This window comes from Palaemon carinicauda, chromosome 17 (genome assembly GCF_036898095.1).
Source record: "Palaemon carinicauda isolate YSFRI2023 chromosome 17, ASM3689809v2, whole genome shotgun sequence".
Lineage (NCBI taxonomy): Eukaryota > Metazoa > Arthropoda > Malacostraca > Decapoda > Palaemonidae > Palaemon > Palaemon carinicauda.
Genome location: NC_090741.1, coordinates 57,378,456 through 57,400,955, shown reverse-complemented (window position 1 = coordinate 57,400,955; position 22,500 = coordinate 57,378,456). Strand labels below are relative to the sequence as shown.

Sequence of the window (22,500 nt, the reverse complement as noted above, 5' to 3'; positions counted from 1 at the left end):
ATTTGAATAAGGAATACTATAGTCTGTATTATTATCATTTCCAGATGTATTCTTAATCAACATGTTAGAATGTATAGTGAATCTAGACTATTTTCGTCTTACATTTTAAGAGGAGTGATTTATTGAGAGAAGTTTTACGGTACCGTTTATTATTATTATTATTATTATTATTATTATTATTATTATTATTATTATCACTTACTAAGTGACAGCCCTAGTTATAAAATCAGAATTCTAAAATCCCAAGGGCTCCAACCGGGAAAATAGCCCAGTGAGGAAATGAAATGAAGTAATGAACAATTAAAACGAAATGTTTTAAGAACAGTAACATCATTTAAATAAATCTTTCACATATAAACTATAAAACTTAAAAAAAAAGAGGAATAGAAATAAAATAGATTAGTGTGCCTGAGTCTACACTCAGGCAAGAGTATTTATGTTGACCAGGCTGACATGAGTCTTTTTATAGTTTATATATGACCTATCTGTTTTTGACGTTGTTAATCGTTTATATAGGACATATCTGTTTTGACGCTGTTACTGTTTTTAGATTGATATATTGTTAATTTATTCTCATCATTTATTTATTTCCTTTTTTCCTTGCCTCACTGGGCTATTTTTTCCCGTTGGAGCCCTTGGGCTTATAGTATCTTGCTTTTCCAACTAGGGTTGTAGCTTGGCTAATAATAATAATAATAATAATAATAATAATAATTATAATAAGAGTACAGTGGAAGACCATAGTACGTTATGACACTACAAAAGGTACAGTGAGAGTACAGTGAGACAAAACACACTACGTGGTAGGACTTGGGCTCACAGGTGTTTTCGTGGGTGGAACTCATAATTACCCCATTAGCCAGGTGGGATGCCCAAAATGACATTTCAGATGTCAGGTTTTATAAGCCTTATCCATGTCTATACAGAAACATGTACATGCGTATTCATTGTGGCCAAGTGGTAAGTCACTGTTCATACAAGTTTCTTGGACCAAGGTTCGATTCCCGGCCGGCCTGAAGCTATAGTCTTTGTGTGATTTCACCTGGGCTCTGATCCCGAGGTCGTTAAGAGAATCCAGATATTAATGTATCAGAAAATATATGGTTTATTTGAATATGAAAAACACGTCTAAATGGGCAAAATGTATCCTTATACATGCATATATACCTACACACATGTACCCATACATCCATTTAAATAAATGCATTTGTAAATGTGTATACGATATACACATTTGCATTTGTACATCGTATCCCATTTAATTCATTTAAAAGATTCTATATTGGTTAAACAGGTAGTTGAATCAGTAGAACTTATGCAACTTCCAACATGTTTTTATGTTGAATAGGCTTGCATAAGTCCTTTTATAGATTATGAATCAAATATCTGTTTTAATGTTGTTAGTGTTTTTAAAATATTGTATCTTAATTTACATTACTTCTTGTATCGTTTATTTATTTCCATATTTCCTTTCCTCACTGGGCTATTTTTCCCTGTTGGAGCCCTTGGGCTTATAGCACCTTTCTTTTCCATTTAGGGTTGTAGCTTAGCTAGTAATAATAATAATAATAATAATAATAATAATAATAATAATAATAATAATAACTTGAAAAGAGAATTGAAGAACATAAATGTGTAATGTTTATTCATGTTAAGAGATCAAAATCACACTATTAATTGGTCATTGGTCATGTGCGAAGAAATTGGTTCATTATAATAACTCATGACAAAGAAACACCATATTGAGTCCAATTTCATACAAGAAAATTTTGATAATAAATAAAACAGACCTGACTATAGCGACACCTGGTTTCCCACTTAAGAATTATTAGCCTCATATTATATAGCATGTGTGACATTCATCTTTCTGATCTACATTATCATTCAGATTTATGTATGATTGTATATACACATGTGCATATATTTTGCTGTTACTTGTGTGTGTGTGTTTTTATATGTATCTATGCATTGATGTGTAAAATATGGGGAAATATGTGTGCATATGTTTGTTTTGTATATTTATATGGATAGGAGTATATGTGCATATATGCATGGATGAGTATATGCATGTTTACATGTACAGTATGTACAAGTATACATATTCATATATATATATATATATATATATATATATATATGTGTGTGTGTGTGTATACATATAATGTATATATGTATATATATATAAATATATATATACATATATATATATATATATATATGAGAGAGAGAGAGAGAGAAAGAACGAACTTGGTTGTCACGAGGGAAGCAAATTGTATATAAAACTGTGATTGCAAATAATTCCAGTAAACTGAGAACTAAACTATAAAAATGGAAATGACCAAGAGTTAAAAGGTTAGGAATTAATTGTCAAACTTATCTCGAAAAAAAAAATCAGTTAATACGCTAAATCAGTTAAGCCGCAGGTCAGATTCTTCTTCATATCCTCAAGGGGTGGGGGGGCGGGGGGTCTTGAAGGTATGCTGTACGAAATATTTTGATGTAGATACTATGCATCGAGAAGAGAGCTTCTCTCACCCGCTACTTTCGTTTGCTTTGACTATAGCTAAGGCTGATGATGATTGAGGGATAAGTTTAATTTCTGTTTAGGTAAGCGTATATTTATATGAAGAAATTGTAGGTAACTGTTGAAATGGCTCAATAAAAAACTCCTGGAATGTTCCTTCTTGCATCCCACCTGCTTCAACACCTGCGAGCTTGGATCAACATAGCAGGTGTTATGTTTTTTTTTTCCTGAGGTATTGTTCTATGATGTATGTGTATGATGATTATATCTGTACCATTCTTGATTTTCATGCATTCTAGTATCAAGCCAGAAATAGCTATCAATGTTAAATTATGTCACCCAAAACGCTGTTTAGGGAGCACCGCCCCAAAAAGGGGGCTAAGAGTTGGGTCAGGTGCTGTATACAACGAGCCTTTTTGGACCTTTCCAACGAGCTCAAGAACACCTCTTAATTGTTTGTGGTTTCTGAGAGACGCATACCCCTTATTTTCGCCTCCTGTCCCTTAAACCTTGACGTAGTGCACTCATCTCCTCCACCGCCATACTTAGGATCTCGGGACCTTTCCAATGATCGCAAGAACACCTCTTTACTCCTTGTGCATGGTTGCTGAGATACTCATAGGGTGCCCTGACACTTGCACGACTTAGTCGTGACATTTTGTGGCACGAACTGGAAGATCAAAGGGGCTACAAAAATTACCTCAGAATCACAGCTGACCTGTCCATATTGACACGAACTGGCACGACGAGTTCACGCATAGTTTGTGCACTTCCCGCATCATCCCGACGAGTTCACGAACAGTTCGCGCATAGTTCACAACCCGGTCACGAAATTTTGTCGTGACCAAAATTTTGAACATTTCAAAATAATCGTCACGCCAGTTCACGAAGAGTTCACGCATTGGCACGACTCGAGTCGTGACAATGCGTGCCACAAATTCGTGCAAGTGTCAGGGTGGCTTTACCCCTTATTTTCGCGACTTCGCGTCCCTATCCCTCATACCTTGGCGTAGTTCACTCATCTCCCCCATTGCCATACACAGGAACTCGAGACCTTTCCAACGAGCTCAAGAACACCTCTTAACTCTGTGTAGTTCCTGAGATACGCTTACCCTTTATTTTACGGTTTCTGCTTCCCTATCCCTTATAGGGAGTATTACACCCATCGCCACACCCCTTATATGTCGTGGGACCTCGAGACCTTTCCAACAAGCCCAAGAGCACCTCTTAACTCCCTGTGGTTGCTGAGAAACTTTTACTTTAAAAAAGTCTATGGTTTATGGTTTTTTTATCTGTTAATATAGGACCTTATGGCAAGACCCCTAGGAAAGGAGAAGAGATTGGGTATTTTTTCGGGGCGAATGGCTGAGGCCCCCTGAATCTCAGTCTCGGGATCACAGACCCAAGGGGAAATTCTTTTTATGATAAGTACTTACACCCAGATTCGAACTTAGCGGCAGGTTTAAAATAAAGGTGACAATTGACTTAGACTAGAGTACCAGTAGTCTAACTTAGACCTTTCGTCTCTCAATCCAACTTAGTAGCGATCAGATGACTCCAGTCAGTATTCTTGCATTATATTGAGTGATTGTGCATTTTTATCTTTGCTAATAAAAATTTCCTTCTTTAATTCTCGTTAATTCTAGATATACAAACTACTCTACTTTATCTCTTTCAGTGTCACTATTATTATTATTATTATTATTATTATTATTACTTGCCAAGCTGCAACCCTACTTGGAAAAGCAGAATGCTATAAGGCCGAAGGCTCCAACTGGGAAAATAGCCCAGTGAGGAAAGGGAATATATATGCAAAGTACACGAGAAGTGATTAAAAGAAAATATTTTATGAACAGTAACAGCATTAAAATGGTATTCAAAGTTTTGGAAACCTTCTCCACACCCAGCTAGGTATAGATTCATATACTCTGTAAAACAATTAATTTTCACTGTTCTCTGCTTACTCATTTTTTTTATTTGCAACCTCATTACAGGGATGCAAACTGCAATCCTTTCAATTCATGGTATCCTTTAGGAGTAACAGAATTATTTGATGAGGAATTACTTGTCGTGATGAATGCCATTTAATGGGCTTTTAAACTTGAAAGGGTTTTATTACTATATATATTTATATATATATATATATATATATATATATATATATGTATATATATATATATATATATATATATATATATATATATATATATATATACTGTGTATATATATATTTATATGTGTGTGTTTGTATCTTCCTTAGAGTGCTAATAACTTGGGACATTCAAGTACCACATTCCAAGGCAATATATATATATATATATATATATATATATATATATATATATATATGTGTGTGTGTGTGTGTGTGTGTGTGTGTGTGTGCGCGTGTAAATCAAAGCATTACTCCCTTACCAGACGTCTTGTAATATCTTGTTCTCACAAGTCTTGAATCGTAAGTTCATCTTGCGTACATGCCACTACAGCAACACCCAGTCGTTCTGTAAGGGCAAGATAATTCACCTGAAAATGAAGCCATTAAGATGCCATGTCATGATTTCAAAGTGACATCAAAGTGACTCATTTCAAGAAGCGATATATGAAATATCGAGACAATTCAGGTTCTCATAGATATTAACAATATCATGTAGTATAACAGCTGTGGGTTTAAATATGGTCACCTTGAAATGATTTGGTACTTCAGAAATATTTCTACCACCTGTGGTATTACTAATTATATAGTCCATCATATCATAAACGTTTGCTCCATTATTAACATGGCTTATTCATTTTTGATGTGTCTAAATCAAGTGGGAATTTGCAATAAGTAGTTTTAACATTTTAAACCAGTTGTGATTCCTAACCCAAGCTCCTCCTGTTTCCTTTCCAAAAGGGGATAGTGTGGTCAGTGGATCTCATCTGGTACATTAGCCATTACTAATGGGTCTGCTCCCACTCTTTACTCTTATGCTTTATTTCAGTTTACTCGTCTCTTTTATGTAAGTCTCCTCTTTTATTCCATTGTTCACACTATCAACTAACACTTAATTCCTGTGATTAAGTATAAATCCTAAGGATATTGTGTATTAGTGATGAGGCATCCATTGATAAATTACTAACCAGCAGCTACTTCTTTCCTTGTCTATTTTTGTAGGAGAATTGTTATTGATTACTGACCAGCAACCACTTCTCTCCTTATCCATTTTTGTAAGAGAATTGTTATTGATTACTGACCAGCAACCACTTCTCTCCTTATCCATTTTTGTAGGAGAATTGTTATTGATTACTGACCAGCAACCACTTCTCTCCTTATCCATTTTTGTAGGAGAATTGTTATTGATTACTGACCAGCAACCACTTCTCTCCTTATCTATTTTTGTAAGAGAATTGTTATTGATTACTGACCAGCAACCACTTCTCTCCTTATCCATTTTTGTAAGAGAATTGTTATTGATTACTGACCAGCAACCACTTCTCTCCTTATCCATTTTTGTAGGAGAATTGTTATTGATTACTGACCAGCAACCACTTCTCTCCTTATCCATTTTTGTAGGAGAATTGTTATTGATTACTGACCAGCAACCACTTCTCTCCTTATCCATTTTTGTAGGAGAATTGTTATTGATTACTGACCAGCAACCACTTCTCTCCTTATCCATTTTTGTAGGAGAATTGTTATTGATTACTGACCAGCAACCACTTCTCTCCTTATCCATTTTTGTAAGAGAATTGTTATTGATTACTGACCAGCAACCACTTCTCTCCTTATCCATTTTTGTAAGAGAATTGTTATTGATTACTGACCAGCAACCACTTCTCTCCTTATCCATTTTTGTAGGAGAATTGTTATTGATTACTGACCAGCAACCACTTCTCTCCTTATCCATTTTTGTAGGAGAATTGTTATTGATTACTGACCAGCAACCACTTCTCTCCTTATCCATTTTTGTAGGAGAATTGTTATTGATTACTGACCAGCAACCACTTCTCTCCTTATCCATTTTTGTAGGAGAATTGTTATTGATTACTGACCAGCAGCCACTTCTCTCCTTATCCATTTTTGTAGGAGAATTGTTATTGATTACTGACCAGCAGCCACTTCTCTCCTTATCCATTTTTGTAGGAGAATTGTTATTGATTACTGACCAGCAGCCACTTCTCTCCTTATCCATTTTTGTAGGAGAATTGTTATTGATTACTGACCAGCAGCCACTTCTCTCCTTATCCATTTTTGTAGGAGAATTGTTATTGATTACTGACCAGCAGCCACTTCTCTCCTTATCCATTTTTGTAGGAGAATTGTTATTGATTACTGACCAGCAGCCACTTCTCTCCTTATCCATTTTTGTAGGAGAATTGTTATTGATTACTGACCAGCAGCCACTTCTCTCCTTATCCATTTTTGTAGGAGAATTGTTATTGATTACTGACCAGCAGCCACTTCTCTCCTTATCCATTTTTGTAGGAGAATTGTTATTGATTACTGACCAGCAGCCACTTCTCTCCTTATCCATTTTTGTAGGAGAATTGTTATTGATTACTGACCAGCAGCCACTTCTCTCCTTATCCATTTTTGTAGGAGAATTGTTATTGATTACTGACCAGCAGCCACTTCTCTCCTTATCCATTTTTGTAGGAGAATTGTTATTGATTACTGACCAGCAGCCACTTCTCTCCTTATCCATTTTTGTAGGAGAATTGTTATTGATTACTGACCAGCAGCCACTTCTCTCCTTATCCATTTTTGTAGGAGAATTGTTATTGATTACTGACCAGCAGCCACTTCTCTCCTTATCCATTTTTGTAGGAGAATTGTTATTGATTACTGACCAGCAGCCACTTCTCTCCTTATCCATTTTTGTAGGAGAATTGTTATTGATTACTGACCAGCAGCCACTTCTCTCCTTATCCATTTTTGTAGGAGAATTGTTATTGATTACTGACCAGCAGCCACTTCTCTCCTTATCCATTTTTGTAGGAGAATTGTTATTGATTACTGACCAGCAGCCACTTCTCTCCTTATCCATTTTTGTAGGAGAATTGTTATTGATTACTGACCAGCAGCCACTTCTCTCCTTATCCATTTTTGTAGGAGAATTGTTATTGATTACTGACCAGCAGCCACTTCTCTCCTTATCCATTTTTGTAGGAGAATTGTTATTGATTACTGACCAGCAACCACTTCTCTCCTTATCCATTTTTGTAGGAGAATTGTTATTGATTACTGACCAGCAACCACTTCTCTCCTTATCCATTTTTGTAGGAGAATTGTTATTGATTACTGACCAGCAACCACTTCTCTCCTTATCCATTTTTGTAGGAGAATTGTTATTGATTACTGACCAGCAACCACTTCTCTCCTTATCCATTTTTGTAGGAGAATTGTTATTGATTACTGACCAGCAACCACTTCTCTCCTTATCCATTTTTGTAGGAGAATTGTTATTGATTACTGACCAGCAGCCACTTCTCTCCTTATCCATTTTTGTAGGAGAATTGTTATTGATTACTGACCAGCAGCCACTTCTCTCCTTATCCATTTTTGTAGGAGAATTGTTATTGATTACTGACCAGCAGCCACTTCTCTCCTTATCCATTTTTGTAGGAGAATTGTTATTGATTACTGACCAGCAGCCACTTCTCTCCTTATCCATTTTTGTAGGAGAATTGTTATTGATTACTGACCAGCAGCCACTTCTCTCCTTATCCATTTTTGTAGGAGAATTGTTATTGATTACTGACCAGCAGCCACTTCTCTCCTTATCCATTTTTGTAGGAGAATTGTTATTGATTACTGACCAGCAGCCACTTCTCTCCTTATCCATTTTTGTAGGAGAATTGTTATTGATTACTGACCAGCAGCCACTTCTCTCCTTATCCATTTTTGTAGGAGAATTGTTATTGATTACTGACCAGCAGCCACTTCTCTCCTTATCCATTTTTGTAGGAGAATTGTTATTGATTACTGACCAGCAGCCACTTCTCTCCTTATCCATTTTTGTAGGAGAATTGTTATTGATTACTGACCAGCAGCCACTTCTCTCCTTATCCATTTTTGTAGGAGAATTGTTATTGATTACTGACCAGCAACCACTTCTCTCCTTATCCATTTTTGTAAGAGAATTGTTATTGATTACTGACCAGCAACCACTTCTCTCCTTATCCATTTTTGTAGGAGAATTGTTATTGATTACTGACCAGCAACCACTTCTCTCCTTATCCATTTTTGTAGGAGAATTGTTATTGATTACTGACCAGCAACCACTTCTCTCCATATCTATTTCTATAGGAGAATTGTTATTAATTATTGACCAGCAACCACTTCTCTTTTTATCTATTTTTGTAGGAGAATTGTTATTAATTACTGACCAGCAACCACTTCTTTCCTTATCAGTTTTTGTAGGAGAATTTATTGATTACTGACCAGCAATGACTTCTCTCCTTATCTATTTTTGTTGGAGAATTGTTATTGATTACTTACCAGCAACCACTCCTCTCCTTATCTGGTTTTGTAGGAGAATTTATTGATTACTGACCAGCAATAACTTCTCTCCTTATCTATTTTTGTTGGAGAATTGTTATTGATTACTTACCAGCAACCACTCCTCTCCTTATCTGGTTTTGTAGGAGAATTTATTGATTACTGACCAGCAATGACTTCTCTCCTTATCTATTTTTGTTGGAGAATTGTTATTGATTACTTACCAGCAACCACTTTTCTCCTTATCTGGTGTTGTAGGAGAATTGTTATTGATTACTGACCAGCAACCACTCCTCTCCTTATCTATTTTTGTAAGAGAATTGTTATCTATTATTGAACCAGCAACCACTTCTCTTCTTATCTGTTTTTTGTAAGAGAATTGTTATCTATTATTGAACCAGCAACCAATTATCCTCTTATCTATTTTTTGTAAGAGAATTGTTATTGATTTACCTAAGCGTGAGAAAACGGACAAATTCTCTGGGAAAAGGAAGAACACCATTGTATGATAAAATCAACTAGACCTCTTGTTGTTAGTTATAATTCTAACACTTTCCTAAATATAAGCACTGTGGGCAACCAATCCTTAAAAATCTAAAATTTGGCTTGAAGTCATCTGAATGCTTATTATCATCTTGATCATGTTGGCGGGGTCATTTGGCAATTTGTATCAGGAGCCTGAAGCACTGAAAGCAGAAATAAACTTATGAAAAAGTCGGTATTTCTATGAATGAACTTCTTGCTCCAGAAGTCATAAATCCACTGTTTCCAGCGTGAATCAATGCCAAATGCTGGAAAGTCACAACTTCTGCCAATATGATTGACCCTTTAATACCCAATTTTCTTATGGAATCAGAATCAAAGTCTTATTTGAGGCATTGACTGGAAAATGCATGTGACAAATTCTATTCTGAGTCAACCATTATGTAGACGACAATTGGATTTCTGGGTATTTGAGTACATCATATGTGATGTCTTGGCATGTGACAAAAGGAAATTCATAACCAGGATCCATTAACATGCTGCATTGGGTATCTCTGTGTGGAGTATAAGGTCACTTAGTCAATGGTTTCTGGGATATTAACATAAAACCATTTGGACAAAAACTCAAAGGGGTGACTTGAAGGAGAATTTTCAATGAAAATCGTGGATGTAGATCTGCACGATTCTCAATTTAGTAACAATATGCAAAACATCAAGGCTTTTATTGCATCTCTCTCTCTCTTTTTTTTTTTTTTTTTTTTTTTGTGATCTCAATCCCATTTCAGGAGAAATTCATAGTGCTACCCTTACTTCAGTGAAGGTTTCAACCAAATTCTTCTGTGAAGGTTTGAACCACCCTTATTTGAGAAGGTCTTAACTCAGTCGTTTTTCTAAGGAAATTTGCAGTGCTACCTTGGTCTGTATAGGGTTGTCAGGAAGTGTTGCACCCTGGCTAATAGAACAGTTTTGTCCGTACGGTGTGGTTCAGGTGCGCTGATCACCACTGGCACCTCAGCTATATCTTTTTGGCTCTGAAGTGGCACACTGGCACACCAATTAGACATAGGTTAAACGAAGTGGCGTGATCCTCCTGCCTTATGGTTTAGTCTCTGGCGACAAACACTTTGTATGTTTCACTGAGGATTAAGCATGTACTGGAAATAGATATCAAGTCTAGACACTTAACTCCTCATGAGTCTTCAGCTGTCCCAGGTAGTAGGTATTTCAGTTTGGCCGCTGTTTCTCTTGCAGTCTAATATTGGGAGGTTTGGTCAAGTTTATGAGTAAGCCCTTGCCCAAGTCTCTATCTCACTATAATAATTTCCTAGCCAAGTTTTTTATTCCTTTTTGGGGGGAACATTGAATGTACTATCAGCTATGATGGACTGCCTGAATTTATGTGATCTGCGCTAATACAATTTATTTGAAACCTATTTTGGCATAAAGTGCTGAAAGATGGTTAAATGTATGACCAACTAGAAAGGGGCCTAAAGAATTTTGCAACTTCAAAACTGTGCCATTTGATGTCTTCAACATCAAATCAAAGAAATTGCAATTTGTTAACATGTATCTGTTTTTCATAATTTTATGTTTCACCTTCCACATGATATCCTTGATTGAAACTTTAGATGGGAGTATCAAAGTCCCTACCTCAGTGAACATATCTGCTAAATTTCAAGCAGACCCATCTAGTGACATCTGTGAATATTTTGTTTTAAAGTTTTTGTAACCAAGGCAAGCCAACTGTTGGGTCACGTTACCTATCAAAATTCCTAGTGAACCTACTAGAGAGTATTGGCCAAGGGTATCCACCTGAGCAATATGAAAATAGTTTATTTAACTGCTTTGAAGATATCATTATGATTTTTAATATGAAATCCAAGAGGGCATCAATAAAGTTTTACTTCATAGTGCATCTGCAAACCTCTCCCTTCTTGTTATACCTTGGCTCCCCCTCCAAATAGCTCCCCTGCCCTTACTCCAGCCATAAGGTGCCAATTATTAGATATAAAAACAAGTAATCATACCATTCTATAGGACTTTTGGTCTGTTGTCTATGAACTTCCAGGCAAATCTTTAACTTGAGATAGTAAACAATTTATTGTGATAGAAAAGTAATATTAATTATACTGTATCATATTCGATTGGAAACCAGTTATAATATCTTGGGTCCCTTGTAATAATAATAATGGTGTTATCAGCTATACCGCACGTGAGATCCATTAATTTTCAAATGTATGATAAGATAAACAATTAATACATTGATATTAAAAGGTTCTTTTAGGAATAATCTATTTCTTTTCCTATTTGATTTTATTTCAAATACAATCTCATTTTCTTCATCAGAGAAAAGCAAGAACATTAATAAAATTTTTAAGCAAAGTGAACTTTAAGATATGTTTACAATGTGAGAATAAACACCCTTGTATATAAACATACATTCAACATCTTTTTGTACATGACATTCATTGTGAAAGAAGTAGAATTGAGGCTATGTCTGAATATTATTTCATAGGGTGGTAGCGCCATCGGTGCCCCTCCCAGATTGCAGCATAGGCCTTACTTAAGCCTCTGTGTAGTGTCCATTTAGCCCTCAGCCATACTTACCTTTTAATTTTTTTTATGTATGTTTCCGGTCCCTTTCTTCCATACTGCTGTTCAGCCACTGTCTTTACTGTATGGTGTAACCACTGAACAGCATCCTCAGCCCCAGTGCCAAGCCACATGCCCCAGGTTCCTATATCCATAAATTCAAAGAAACCAAGAAAAAAAGGAGACGGGAGTTTGCCGAAGAGCGGCTTGACAGGTATTATAAGGGTGCCTTGGAAGATGAGAAACTTCTTTTCCCTCAGATCTTAATGGAACATTGACTGGAACTGTATCTGTAGAAAAGAGTTAAAGTATACTACCTTTCTGTTGAAAATATGAGATATGACATTAGTGAAGTAAAGGCTAAATGTTAGAGCAAATGAGTAGCCTCCATTTCAGTCCTGCCAAGAAGAGAGATAAAAGGGGACACTCCAAATGATGGGAGCAGTTCTGCTAACAATGACAAGTTAGTCTAACATACAGAACAAAAGAAAACAAAAAAGAATGGACTATCCACTCCTAACGAGAACAGGGGAACACCTACTAAGTCACAAAGTCCTGAGTATCCATCATTTAGAAAAACAAAATAAATGCCAATGAAAAGACGCAAGTTGCAAAGTTCAAGTTATTTCTTATCAAGAAATATCCTCATACAAGAAACTGAAACTGAGGTTACTAAGTCCCCTTTGCCTAGGTGGCAATACCCTGTTCTTTTCCATGTTTGTCATTATGCAAATTTTATTTTGAGTTGTAATATTTTACAATTGACAGTAATCTTACATTTCATTGAAGAGAGCCACAGCTCAAATTTCTTCCTCTAGTTGTGCATCACCAATAGTTGATTTTTTAAACGTGTTTTTGCATACAGTGACATAACATAATGTGGTGGACTATAGAGGTAATGCTTCTTAAATTTAAATTTACATCTTAGGTCAATCAGACAGAATTTTAGTGTCTAGAAGACTCATAAGACATTACTTTGTACCGCAAATTACTCATTCACAGTTTACTGATGCATATTACTAATAATATTACAGTATCAATATTATTAAGTAAATATAGAAATGTTTTTGTGCAATGTGCTTATTTGTATAAGATATCTAGTTTCAGCATTAACTCATAACTAGACAACTTATTCATATTTTAATTCCAAGGTCATCACAGCTGTAACCAGATTAGAGTTGACATTAGGCGATTAGCCTCCCTCGTAGAGTTCTATATTTCTGGATAGTGTTATCTAGTTTCAGAATCAACTTATAACTAGATAACTGATTCATAATTTGATTCCAAGGTCATCACAGCTGTAACTAGATTAAAGTTGAAATCTACCGTTAGGGGATTTGTCTCCTTCGTAGAGTTCTATATTTTCTGGATAGTATTTAAGTGTTTGTAACCTTACTATCCTTATGAGCAAAGGTTGGAAGTTTAGAATTCTACCTGCAGAGTCATTACCTGCCAGTACCTGTCCCTCTCTGGTCCTAGCTTTGATGGAGAGGGATCTTTAGGATATGTAGCAAACACAGTTACCTGTCGCTTTCTTCCGATGCTCATAAGTGTCCTTTAAACCTGTATTCAGTCTTGTCACACCACTTTTTGATTAATGATTTTAGTTGATAATTTACACTTTAGCATTTTGCTTGTATTATTTTCTTATTAGTAGAAACACGTAGAAGGCTTGATGACTCTGTTCCCTGCCAACCAATTACTTTAGAGAATAAAACTAGCAAATTTTCTGAAAATAAGTAATTTTAACCAGTTTTAGTCACAGGTGCTGTTGCCACCTGTACCATTCCATGAGTAATGGGAAGTAATTTTGAGGGTACACTCAGGTAAACTATTCTATGTTTCTTTATTTCTTTTCCTCACTGGTATGTTTTCCCTGTTGGAACCCTAGGAGGTTATTAGATTACAAGTACTTTTAGAGTGATCATCAGTAAAGCCTCAAAGACTTTAGTTGTAGAACTAAAAACCATTGCATTAATGATAGAATGGGACATATATGAGCTTCCATTATTAAGGACGAATGTTAATCTTTAGGGTGACGTTAAACAAATTGGAAAATGAGAATCTTATAGGTTTTTACTTCATCGTGGTTATTGGGATGGTGGTCGGTGTAGCGTCAACAGTACTCTCCAAGCAGTACACTGTTGGCAATACTGAATGGTATTTTCTGTATCCTTTCAGCTTCCAATGCCTAATTTTTATACATCTATTATATCTCTGTTCCCTCTTCTTTGATTAGCTTGACTTCTAGAGACTCATGATCATGAAACCAATCAGGAAGGTTTTCTACATTAGTAGCATTTCTTTGGCAGTATTCAACAGAGGAAAACTTCTGATCAATGACATTTCTTGACCTCATCTCGAAGTCTAGTGTCTTTCTACAGCTAGAGGAACTTGTCTATTCTTCTCCAAGACCCCTTTAGATAAGATAACAGATCTGAAGGAAATTGTTCAGTTTCTTATCACTAACTCATAACATCCATTAAGCTCATCTTTCCCTTAAGTTATATGGTCTGGTTACTCTTTCCCCCATAAAGATAAAACTTTGGATTATATTTATCAATTTGTGATCCAGCGTTGGGGTCAAGGCGTACATTCGGTGTTGATGTGCATATTACTACTACTACTACTACTACTACTACTACCACCACTACCACCACCACCACTAGCCAACCTACAACCCTGGTTGGAGAAGCGTAATACTACAAGCCAAAGGGTCCCAACAGTGAAATGGAATGTTAAAGAGGTTGGTCAGCAAGATGAAAGAAAAATGAGAAGGATGGTAATATATTAGTCCAAAAAGTGGGTGCACACAGAATGCTGACTTGACACGAGAAAGAGCCTTAAGGAATGCCTGCAGTGCACCTACTTAAAGGTTTAAAGACTGCTCATGAATGACAGAGGCAAGGGACAGTGACATTGCCCTATTAAGAAGGGCAATGCCCTAGAGACTGACCATATTGCATATGATCAGCTCCCATGCCCCCTCTCCACCCAAGCTAGGACCAAGGAGGGCCAGGCAATGGCTTCTGATGACTCAGCAGATAGACCTTTTGGCTCCCTCAAAACTCTCCATCCTTAGCTCACAAGGATGGTGAGGTTGCAGCTACCGAAGGAACTAACGACTTTGAGTGGTACTCGAACTCCAGTCTGGCAATCACCAGGCAAGGACGCTACCACCAGGCCAACATAACCCTAATTCTAAAATAGTAATAACGCTAAAATGGCCAGTGGTACCTTTAGCCTACTCGGCTCATAAAGGTTAACACATTCCTGTGTTTTCAAACTCTTAAAGGTTGCAAGCTCTGTTAGCAACAAGCATTTGTTGCTCTTTTGTTCCTTCAATTACAGGTTTTTCAGGCTGATTAAAATGTCATACAAACACATTATATATATATATATATATATATATATATATATATATATATATATATATATATATATATATTATACACATATTAAATCACAACAAATGTAGCTGTTTATAGTCCACTGCAGGACAAAGACCTCAGATATGTTCTTATTCATGTCTGGATTTAGCCAGTTTTCATCACCATGCTGGCCAGTGTGGAATGGTAATGGTGGAAGAACTACGCCAGATTGCTCACAGCAAACCAACCTAGTATGGGTGGCCCTAACTAGTACAACTTTTCTGATCATGGCTATGCTCTAATCCTGACACCTCGTTAAGACATCCCACCTCAGAGAGGATATATATATATATATATATATATATATATATATATATATATATGTATATACAGTATATATATATATATATATATATATATATATATATATATATATATATATATACATATATATATATATATATATATATATATATATATTATAAATTATTACTGCTGGAACTCACCTGTTTATTTTGACATAAATCTGCTATACTTGAAAAATAATACCCGAGCTCTGAAAAATTATGCAACTCCCAGACGGCAATATATAAAAACACAGAATATCCAAAGGTCTCTTACGTATACTCAAAACAAAACTGGGTGATTATTTAACAAGAACTATTCAAAATAACCTCTTACTTCGTTCTTAGTCAGGGATTACAAGCAAAGCTCTGTTAAGATATATTGGTGATGGAAATAATACACACTTTATAATAATAAATATATTCTATAAAATATTGCAACACTAATGCAAAAAGAATTAATACCAAAATTAAATTACCCAAAATATTAAGTCTATAGAAACCTTAGACTGTGACAAAAGAAAGATTCTTTGAAAAAATTATACAATCACTAGCTTCATTGGAAATTATGAATATATTTGATTTTGATAATAAATGAAAATATTTAGCACTTTAAACACTAAATGGAATTTGCATAAATGAAACTGATACACTGAAATTTTTTGGATCCCACAAGGTAACCGAACAGTTGAGTCAAAAATAAATACACTCCACTATTTAACCTAAACTCACAGGGCCAATTACAAAAATTTGTTATACCAGTACTTACATCAACACATATACTTGTTATATTATTCAATTTGAACCCACTACACACAATATATGTTGGATACAAATCGTTGATCACGTTTGAGAGGGCACACACTTGACGCACTTGAAAGGAGAGGGCGGACGAACCTTGGCTCTTTCAAAGGGACAGGCTGGATCTCTTCTATTGCTTATGCATGCCTAGGGGCATATGTATATATATATTGACTTAAAACTTCTAGATAATTCTAAATAGATCATTCTAGTGGCGTGGGGGGTAAGGCCTAGCGGCCTAAGGTTGCCAACTAAGTAAATCAAACAGGGGAACTAACCTTGCTTGCAAGGCAACCCTCTCTCAGCTAACTCTGCCCACCTACCCCTCCAAGCAATAGGAAAAGAGTAAATCTATTTCGTGAAGTTTCATGCACAGTCTAACCCCGTGAAAACAAAAATTACATAAGCCCTCGTGTTCAAATCTCGTATGGGTCATACAGCATACCTAGACGAGTTTACCCAAGACTTTGTAACAAAATACGTGAAATAGAAAATTAATTCTTAAAAATAACGTAAATTTATACATACTGACTTGAATGAAAAATACAAATAAATGAACGACGAAAGTCTTATGTAATTTGCATACAGTTACTGAAACCTACACAAGAGGAACTCACCTTACGAGGTGGCTGTACATCTCTTAAATACACAAATGAAATACATGAAGAAAATATTTACTCTTATGTTAGCCCAGCTTCGTAAGAATATATATATATATATATATATATATATATATATATATATATATATATATCACAAGCACACGTGATTTTAATTAATGTAAATATCACCCACGAATGGCATTTAATACCGAATTCTATCTTGGGAATATATATCCACTTGGAATTCATTTTATGGTAACAGCTTCTGGCCGGGTGGTGATTCGAACCACCACCTGTACGGCTAGAAACCATGCTGGCAGGGACCCTACCGAGCCCTACCGAGAGACTAGTCTCTCTTGATAGCTGAGTCGGTAGGGTCCCTGCCAGCATGGTTTCTAGCCGTACAGGTGGTGGTTCGAATCACCACCCGGCTAGAAGCTGTTACCATAAAATGAATTCCAAGTGGATATATATTCCCAAGATAGAATTCGGTATTAAATGCCTTTCGTGGGTGATATTTATATATATATATATATATATATATATATATATATATATATATATATATATATATATATATATACACACACACAGACGTGCGTATGTTTGTATAACACGTAACTACCTTCATGCTTCGAGAATATTGGGTTACAATATTCGGCTATCATTACTGTTATTTCCTTTCTCATAAAATAAAAACATTGAACACGAAAGTATCGTTAAAAATAGTCAGCGCTTGCTAGCTCCACTAAGCTCAGAAATACCAGGATATATTACTGAATATACCACAGCGTTATAATCAATAACAGTAAAATTTAATTATAGGGGAAGCGCTCTCTCTCTCTCTCTCTCTCTCTCTCTCTCTCTCTCTCTCTCTCTCTCTCTCTCTCTCTCTCTCTCTCTCTCATTAGTCCCCTACTATTGATTCTCCTCATTCCAATCTACTGTAATAGAATTGCCGTGAGGTTGAACCCTATTCACGTCATGGTTATATCAGCAAAACGAATACATTAAAACGAATCTATCATAACAATGTCTTTCCCCAGCTGATTAGATTTATGATATCATTAGCGAGTCGAGAAATTGTGATTAATTAAGGTGATTACTCACCGTCGTGTATTTCCTAATACATAATAGCGAGAGTTCAAATTTCCAATTACTCAAGTATACATTTTAGAGAGTCGTTAGCTTCAGAAAAATGTTAGTTCGTGTCCCCTTTAAAAACCACTCCACGTATTACCAAACATTTCTAAGAAAAAGCGTGTTTTTTTTCTAGACAGTAAAAACATTTTAAGAGCAGAGAACAAAGGCAGAATGTTAGACGCTCAATACAAATAGGGAACAACGCCCAACCAACGCTGTCTACCCCCTCCCCCTCCCCTCTCTCCCCTTCCCCCCAAGCAGAAGAGACCATTAAACCCCTCCTCCTCACCCCTGTGTGACGCCAATACAACCCCTCCCTACAGCTCCCCCCTCTCCCCAACCCCAAGTAATCTAGCACTGCCATCAACTCTCTCTCCAATCCCCCTGCTACTACCTCTATCCCCCCCCCCAGCTGCTGTTCCTCCTCCTGCTGTCTGCTGCTGCTGCTGCTGTTGCCGCTGCTGCTCGAATAAAGGGCGGTGACGCATTCAGAAACCTCCCTCTCTCTCTCTCTTTCTCTCTCACCCCCTCCCCTCAACCTCAACCAAGACCGAACCCCACAGCGCCAATAGCCAACCCAAGAACCCCAACACTAGACTCACCACACCAAGCGTTCTCTTCACTCCCTCCTTCTTGCGCAATCTATTATCGAGGAACAATGGAAACCTTTTTTTTTATGACGTTTTTAAGCACGAAGTGAGGTTTTAAATGCTTGAGCGGAAATGGTACGGAGGTTCTAAGCCTTGCCTTTTTTTTTCCATATTTATAGAACGTCGTGTTTTTATCGGCTTTGTATGTCGAGTCGTGAGGCGTTCTGGTTTGAAACGCGGCCATGAATTCTGGGAAAATTAACACACGGGCCTTCTCTATAATAAATTAAGCTTGGCTCAGAGGGAAAATAAGCGCGCAGTAATATTAAAGGAAATAAATCTTTCGGGAGAGTATAGCTGTAATTTACAATAATAAATTGTTCTTCGCAAGTTTATTTTTTGCTATTTAGGGAATAGTGTATTCATACACTTTCAGAGTGGGGATACATTTAATGTGGTGAAAGGGTTTATGTATAGCCATGATCAGTAAAGCTGTGTATTAACCATAACTATTACTAGGTTGGTTTGCTATGAGCCTAAAATCTCTCTCTATCACTAAACCGCTGTGGCAAGCGTGGTGATGAAGATGACCAAAACGCCAGACATGAATAAGAACATGTCTGAGGCCTTTGTCCTGCAGTGGACTAGAAACGGCTGCATTTGTTCTTGATTTCCACGAAATCTAACACAGTATTAAATTAGACTGCAAAGTTCATATAAAAAATAAAAACCCAGAGACCAAATTCTGATAACGAAACCAACTTAGTATATAAAAAAAAAACTGCGAACAAAAACTCCGGAGTTTCTTTTGCCTGAAGTTATGTAGAAACCTCGTGAGGCTGACGTGAGCTGCATACATATATATCATCGGAATTCATTGTTAGCCCTGCTGTAAAAAGAATAAATAAATAAAACTCGTTTCCTTTACTTACACCACCGCTACTGGTAGCTGTAACTGTTACCTCATTCATAATGTATAAAATGTCTGGTGTTCATCCACATATGTTTGGTAGAATGAAGAACGGGTCCCGTTAGAATGACGGTATGACGGTCAATATACAGAGGATGTATGTATGTACGTATGTATACGTGACCGTTCTGTGTATATATACATCACCGGGTGGATTAGCAGCAACCTTTAAGGGATAGACGAGAGAAAGGTTGAAACGGTCTAAATATAACGAGGGTATATACGACCCGCGAGTTAATCGGCGCTATTTTATTTATGCAGCATTAGATTTCTGGATTGGATGAGTAAAAAAGTAGTCCAATTCATCCTCCCTCCTGTCTGATTAAATTAGCGTTTCATTAAATCCGCTTTGGGGACTTCATAACTATTGATTGCGCCCTTTTCTGTGATTGGCTGCTCCGCCTCTATTCGCCGTTGCCGGAGGAACGATAGTTGACGCGTTTTCTTTTTTTTAATTTTCCTAACCAAATTCAAGCGATTTATAAATCTTCCTGTCATCGTATATAATAATTAAATAAATTACATTACAGCTGGCGAATATCCCATGCCATTTACTAGGATTAATAGCGAATTAATCCCTGAAAAACGAGAGGCAACTTCAGTAAATGACATCTGTTATACAGAACTCGGAAAAACGTGTTATCTTATTTCTGGTGTTCAGCACCACAGAGCTCGCTGGTGCTGGCTAGCCTCTCTTTGGGTGCTGACTCACCATCACACACACACACACACACACCCACTTGCCAAAAGTGTTTATTTTACTCCAGATGTATTTCAGTCGATGTAATCCCCCGAATAGGTATCTCGAGTGTAAAGAGTAGATTCAGCCCTTGGTTTAAGACGTATGAATGTTTTTACTCCCCCGAGGGGGGAATGTATTTCACGGTAAATATGGTGAGTAGCTGAAAAGCCCTGTCGACCATAAAATAATGGTGAAGCCTGAGGGACCTCGTGCGAGGCTAGCAGACATCCGCACAGCGGTGCTTGTTCTGGGCGCAACCCCCCCCCCCCTCCCCTCTACCCTCACCCCTAATAGTCCCCTCCACCCCTTAACTAAACACCCCACACATGCGTTCTCTTTCGTGCTCGAACACTACTGAATTTAGTACCGTTTGAATTAATTATAAATCGAGAACGACTTTGTATTCACGCACAATAGGTAGACTGTGCTGTCTAATTCCCACGATATTAACACCCCCCCTCCCCCATTTCCTATTTCCCTTGTAATTTTAATCCACTGAAACCTTAGTCAGGTGCAGGGTAGGGGCAGGGGGTAGGGGGGTAAACAACAGTTGTGGTTGTGGTTAGGAAATACTCGGCTGCAGCAAAAACAGCCCTAACTGGTTGACAACAACCAATTAGAGATTATTTTACCAGCTGTTCTAGAAAAGGAGTTTTCGAACTTCAGTGGGAATAGGAAATGTTTATTTCTTAATATCCGCTGTCATTCGTTTTCATTCTTGTGTGATGTTTTTCTTTGTGTTGTACATGATGGAATATTCTTTTCATTTTAATTAAATAGATTATATATGAATATGTTTATATCATAACATTGTTGTTTTCTGCATTTGAGTAAAATATATGTTTGTATATTCACATTCTAACCTAAATACTTTCCATTTAAATTACTTTTTATTTGAATATGTAAGATTTTGTATGTTCACTTTCTAACCTAAATAATTTCCAATTCAAATTAGTTTTTATTTAAGTATGTAAAATTTTATATAAACACATTCTAACCTCAATACTTTCCATTTAAATTACTTTATAAATACATATGATATTTACATGCAAATCAAATACTTTCTCTTTAAATACATATGATATTTATTTGCAACTCAATTACGTTCTCTCCCTTCAGATTAAATTATCAATATAAGTAATTACATATAATTTACAATCCGTCCTAAATATAGTAACCAATCATTTGTGTTGAACGGAGAAGAAATTCGTGAAACGAAAATACGACATTTTTATGTTCACCATCAATTTAACTGGATCCGTTTTATCAATATATGTATCTATACACCCCAATTAGAATGCCTTTCAGTGTATATTCCTTTGTGTAAACACGCTGAATGTTAGTGAATAGAACACTTGAATCCGTTACTATGCCAACGGGGTGTATTTTCAGACCACCAATTTCCCCCCCTACCTCCCCTCCCCTTTCCCCCAACATGTCCCTCACGCCGATTGGTTAGGTGCCGAGAAACTCGGCCGCTGATTGGTCAGGTGCCGAGAAACTCGGCCTCTGATTGGTCAGGTGACTGAGAACCCGTCTGATGATAGTGACTGGGGATTGGCTGTATGTAATGGTGCAGCTGGTTCAAGCTGGGGGACTCAGGAGGCTTGGGGCTGGCCCCACGGGGGAGAGAGAGAGTGATTGGGGTTTTTCGGGGGGGTTGGGGAAGCCGGGGGGGAACCTTCTCCTCCAACCTACTCATGGCCTGTAGACCTGGACTGGCCTCAACACAGGTTACAGGAGTACCAGTGGTTGTCGTCATTGTACCGTATGCATTGTACCGTTTTTTTCCCTAATTACAGTGAGTTATAGTGTCGTTCCCCGGGGTTATATATATATGTGTACCAGCTTTCTCAACCA

General features: G+C 36.8%; 2 protein-coding genes across 3 annotated transcripts in view; one reads left to right on the top strand and one right to left on the bottom strand.

Moving 5' to 3' along the window:
* LOC137656780 (serine-rich adhesin for platelets-like) overlaps positions 1-22,500 on the top strand; it is a 208,354-nt gene that overhangs the window by 71,732 nt on the left and 114,122 nt on the right. Inside the window, exon 1 of one of the 2 annotated variants that reach the window (XM_068391056.1) lies at positions 22,338-22,500. This exon is cut by the window's right edge and continues 66 nt beyond it. The exons of the other annotated variant lie outside the window; for it this stretch is intronic. The gene's annotated coding sequence lies outside the window, so the exon portion shown is untranslated. Of the gene's footprint in view, positions 1-22,337 lie in introns of those variants that run through there. 2 annotated transcript variants of the gene reach the window in all.
* On the bottom strand, positions 5,608-8,745 carry LOC137656382 (probable WRKY transcription factor protein 1). The gene has a single exon (XM_068390556.1). It carries the CDS (start codon positions 8,743-8,745, stop codon positions 5,608-5,610), a length of 3,138 nt encoding a protein of 1,045 aa, XP_068246657.1.

Bases quoted from the DNA above. Each gene is read 5' to 3' on its own strand.
- LOC137656382 (XM_068390556.1), bottom strand. From the start codon at position 8,745: ATGGATAAGGAGAGAAGTGGTTGCTGGTCAGTAATCAATAACAATTCT.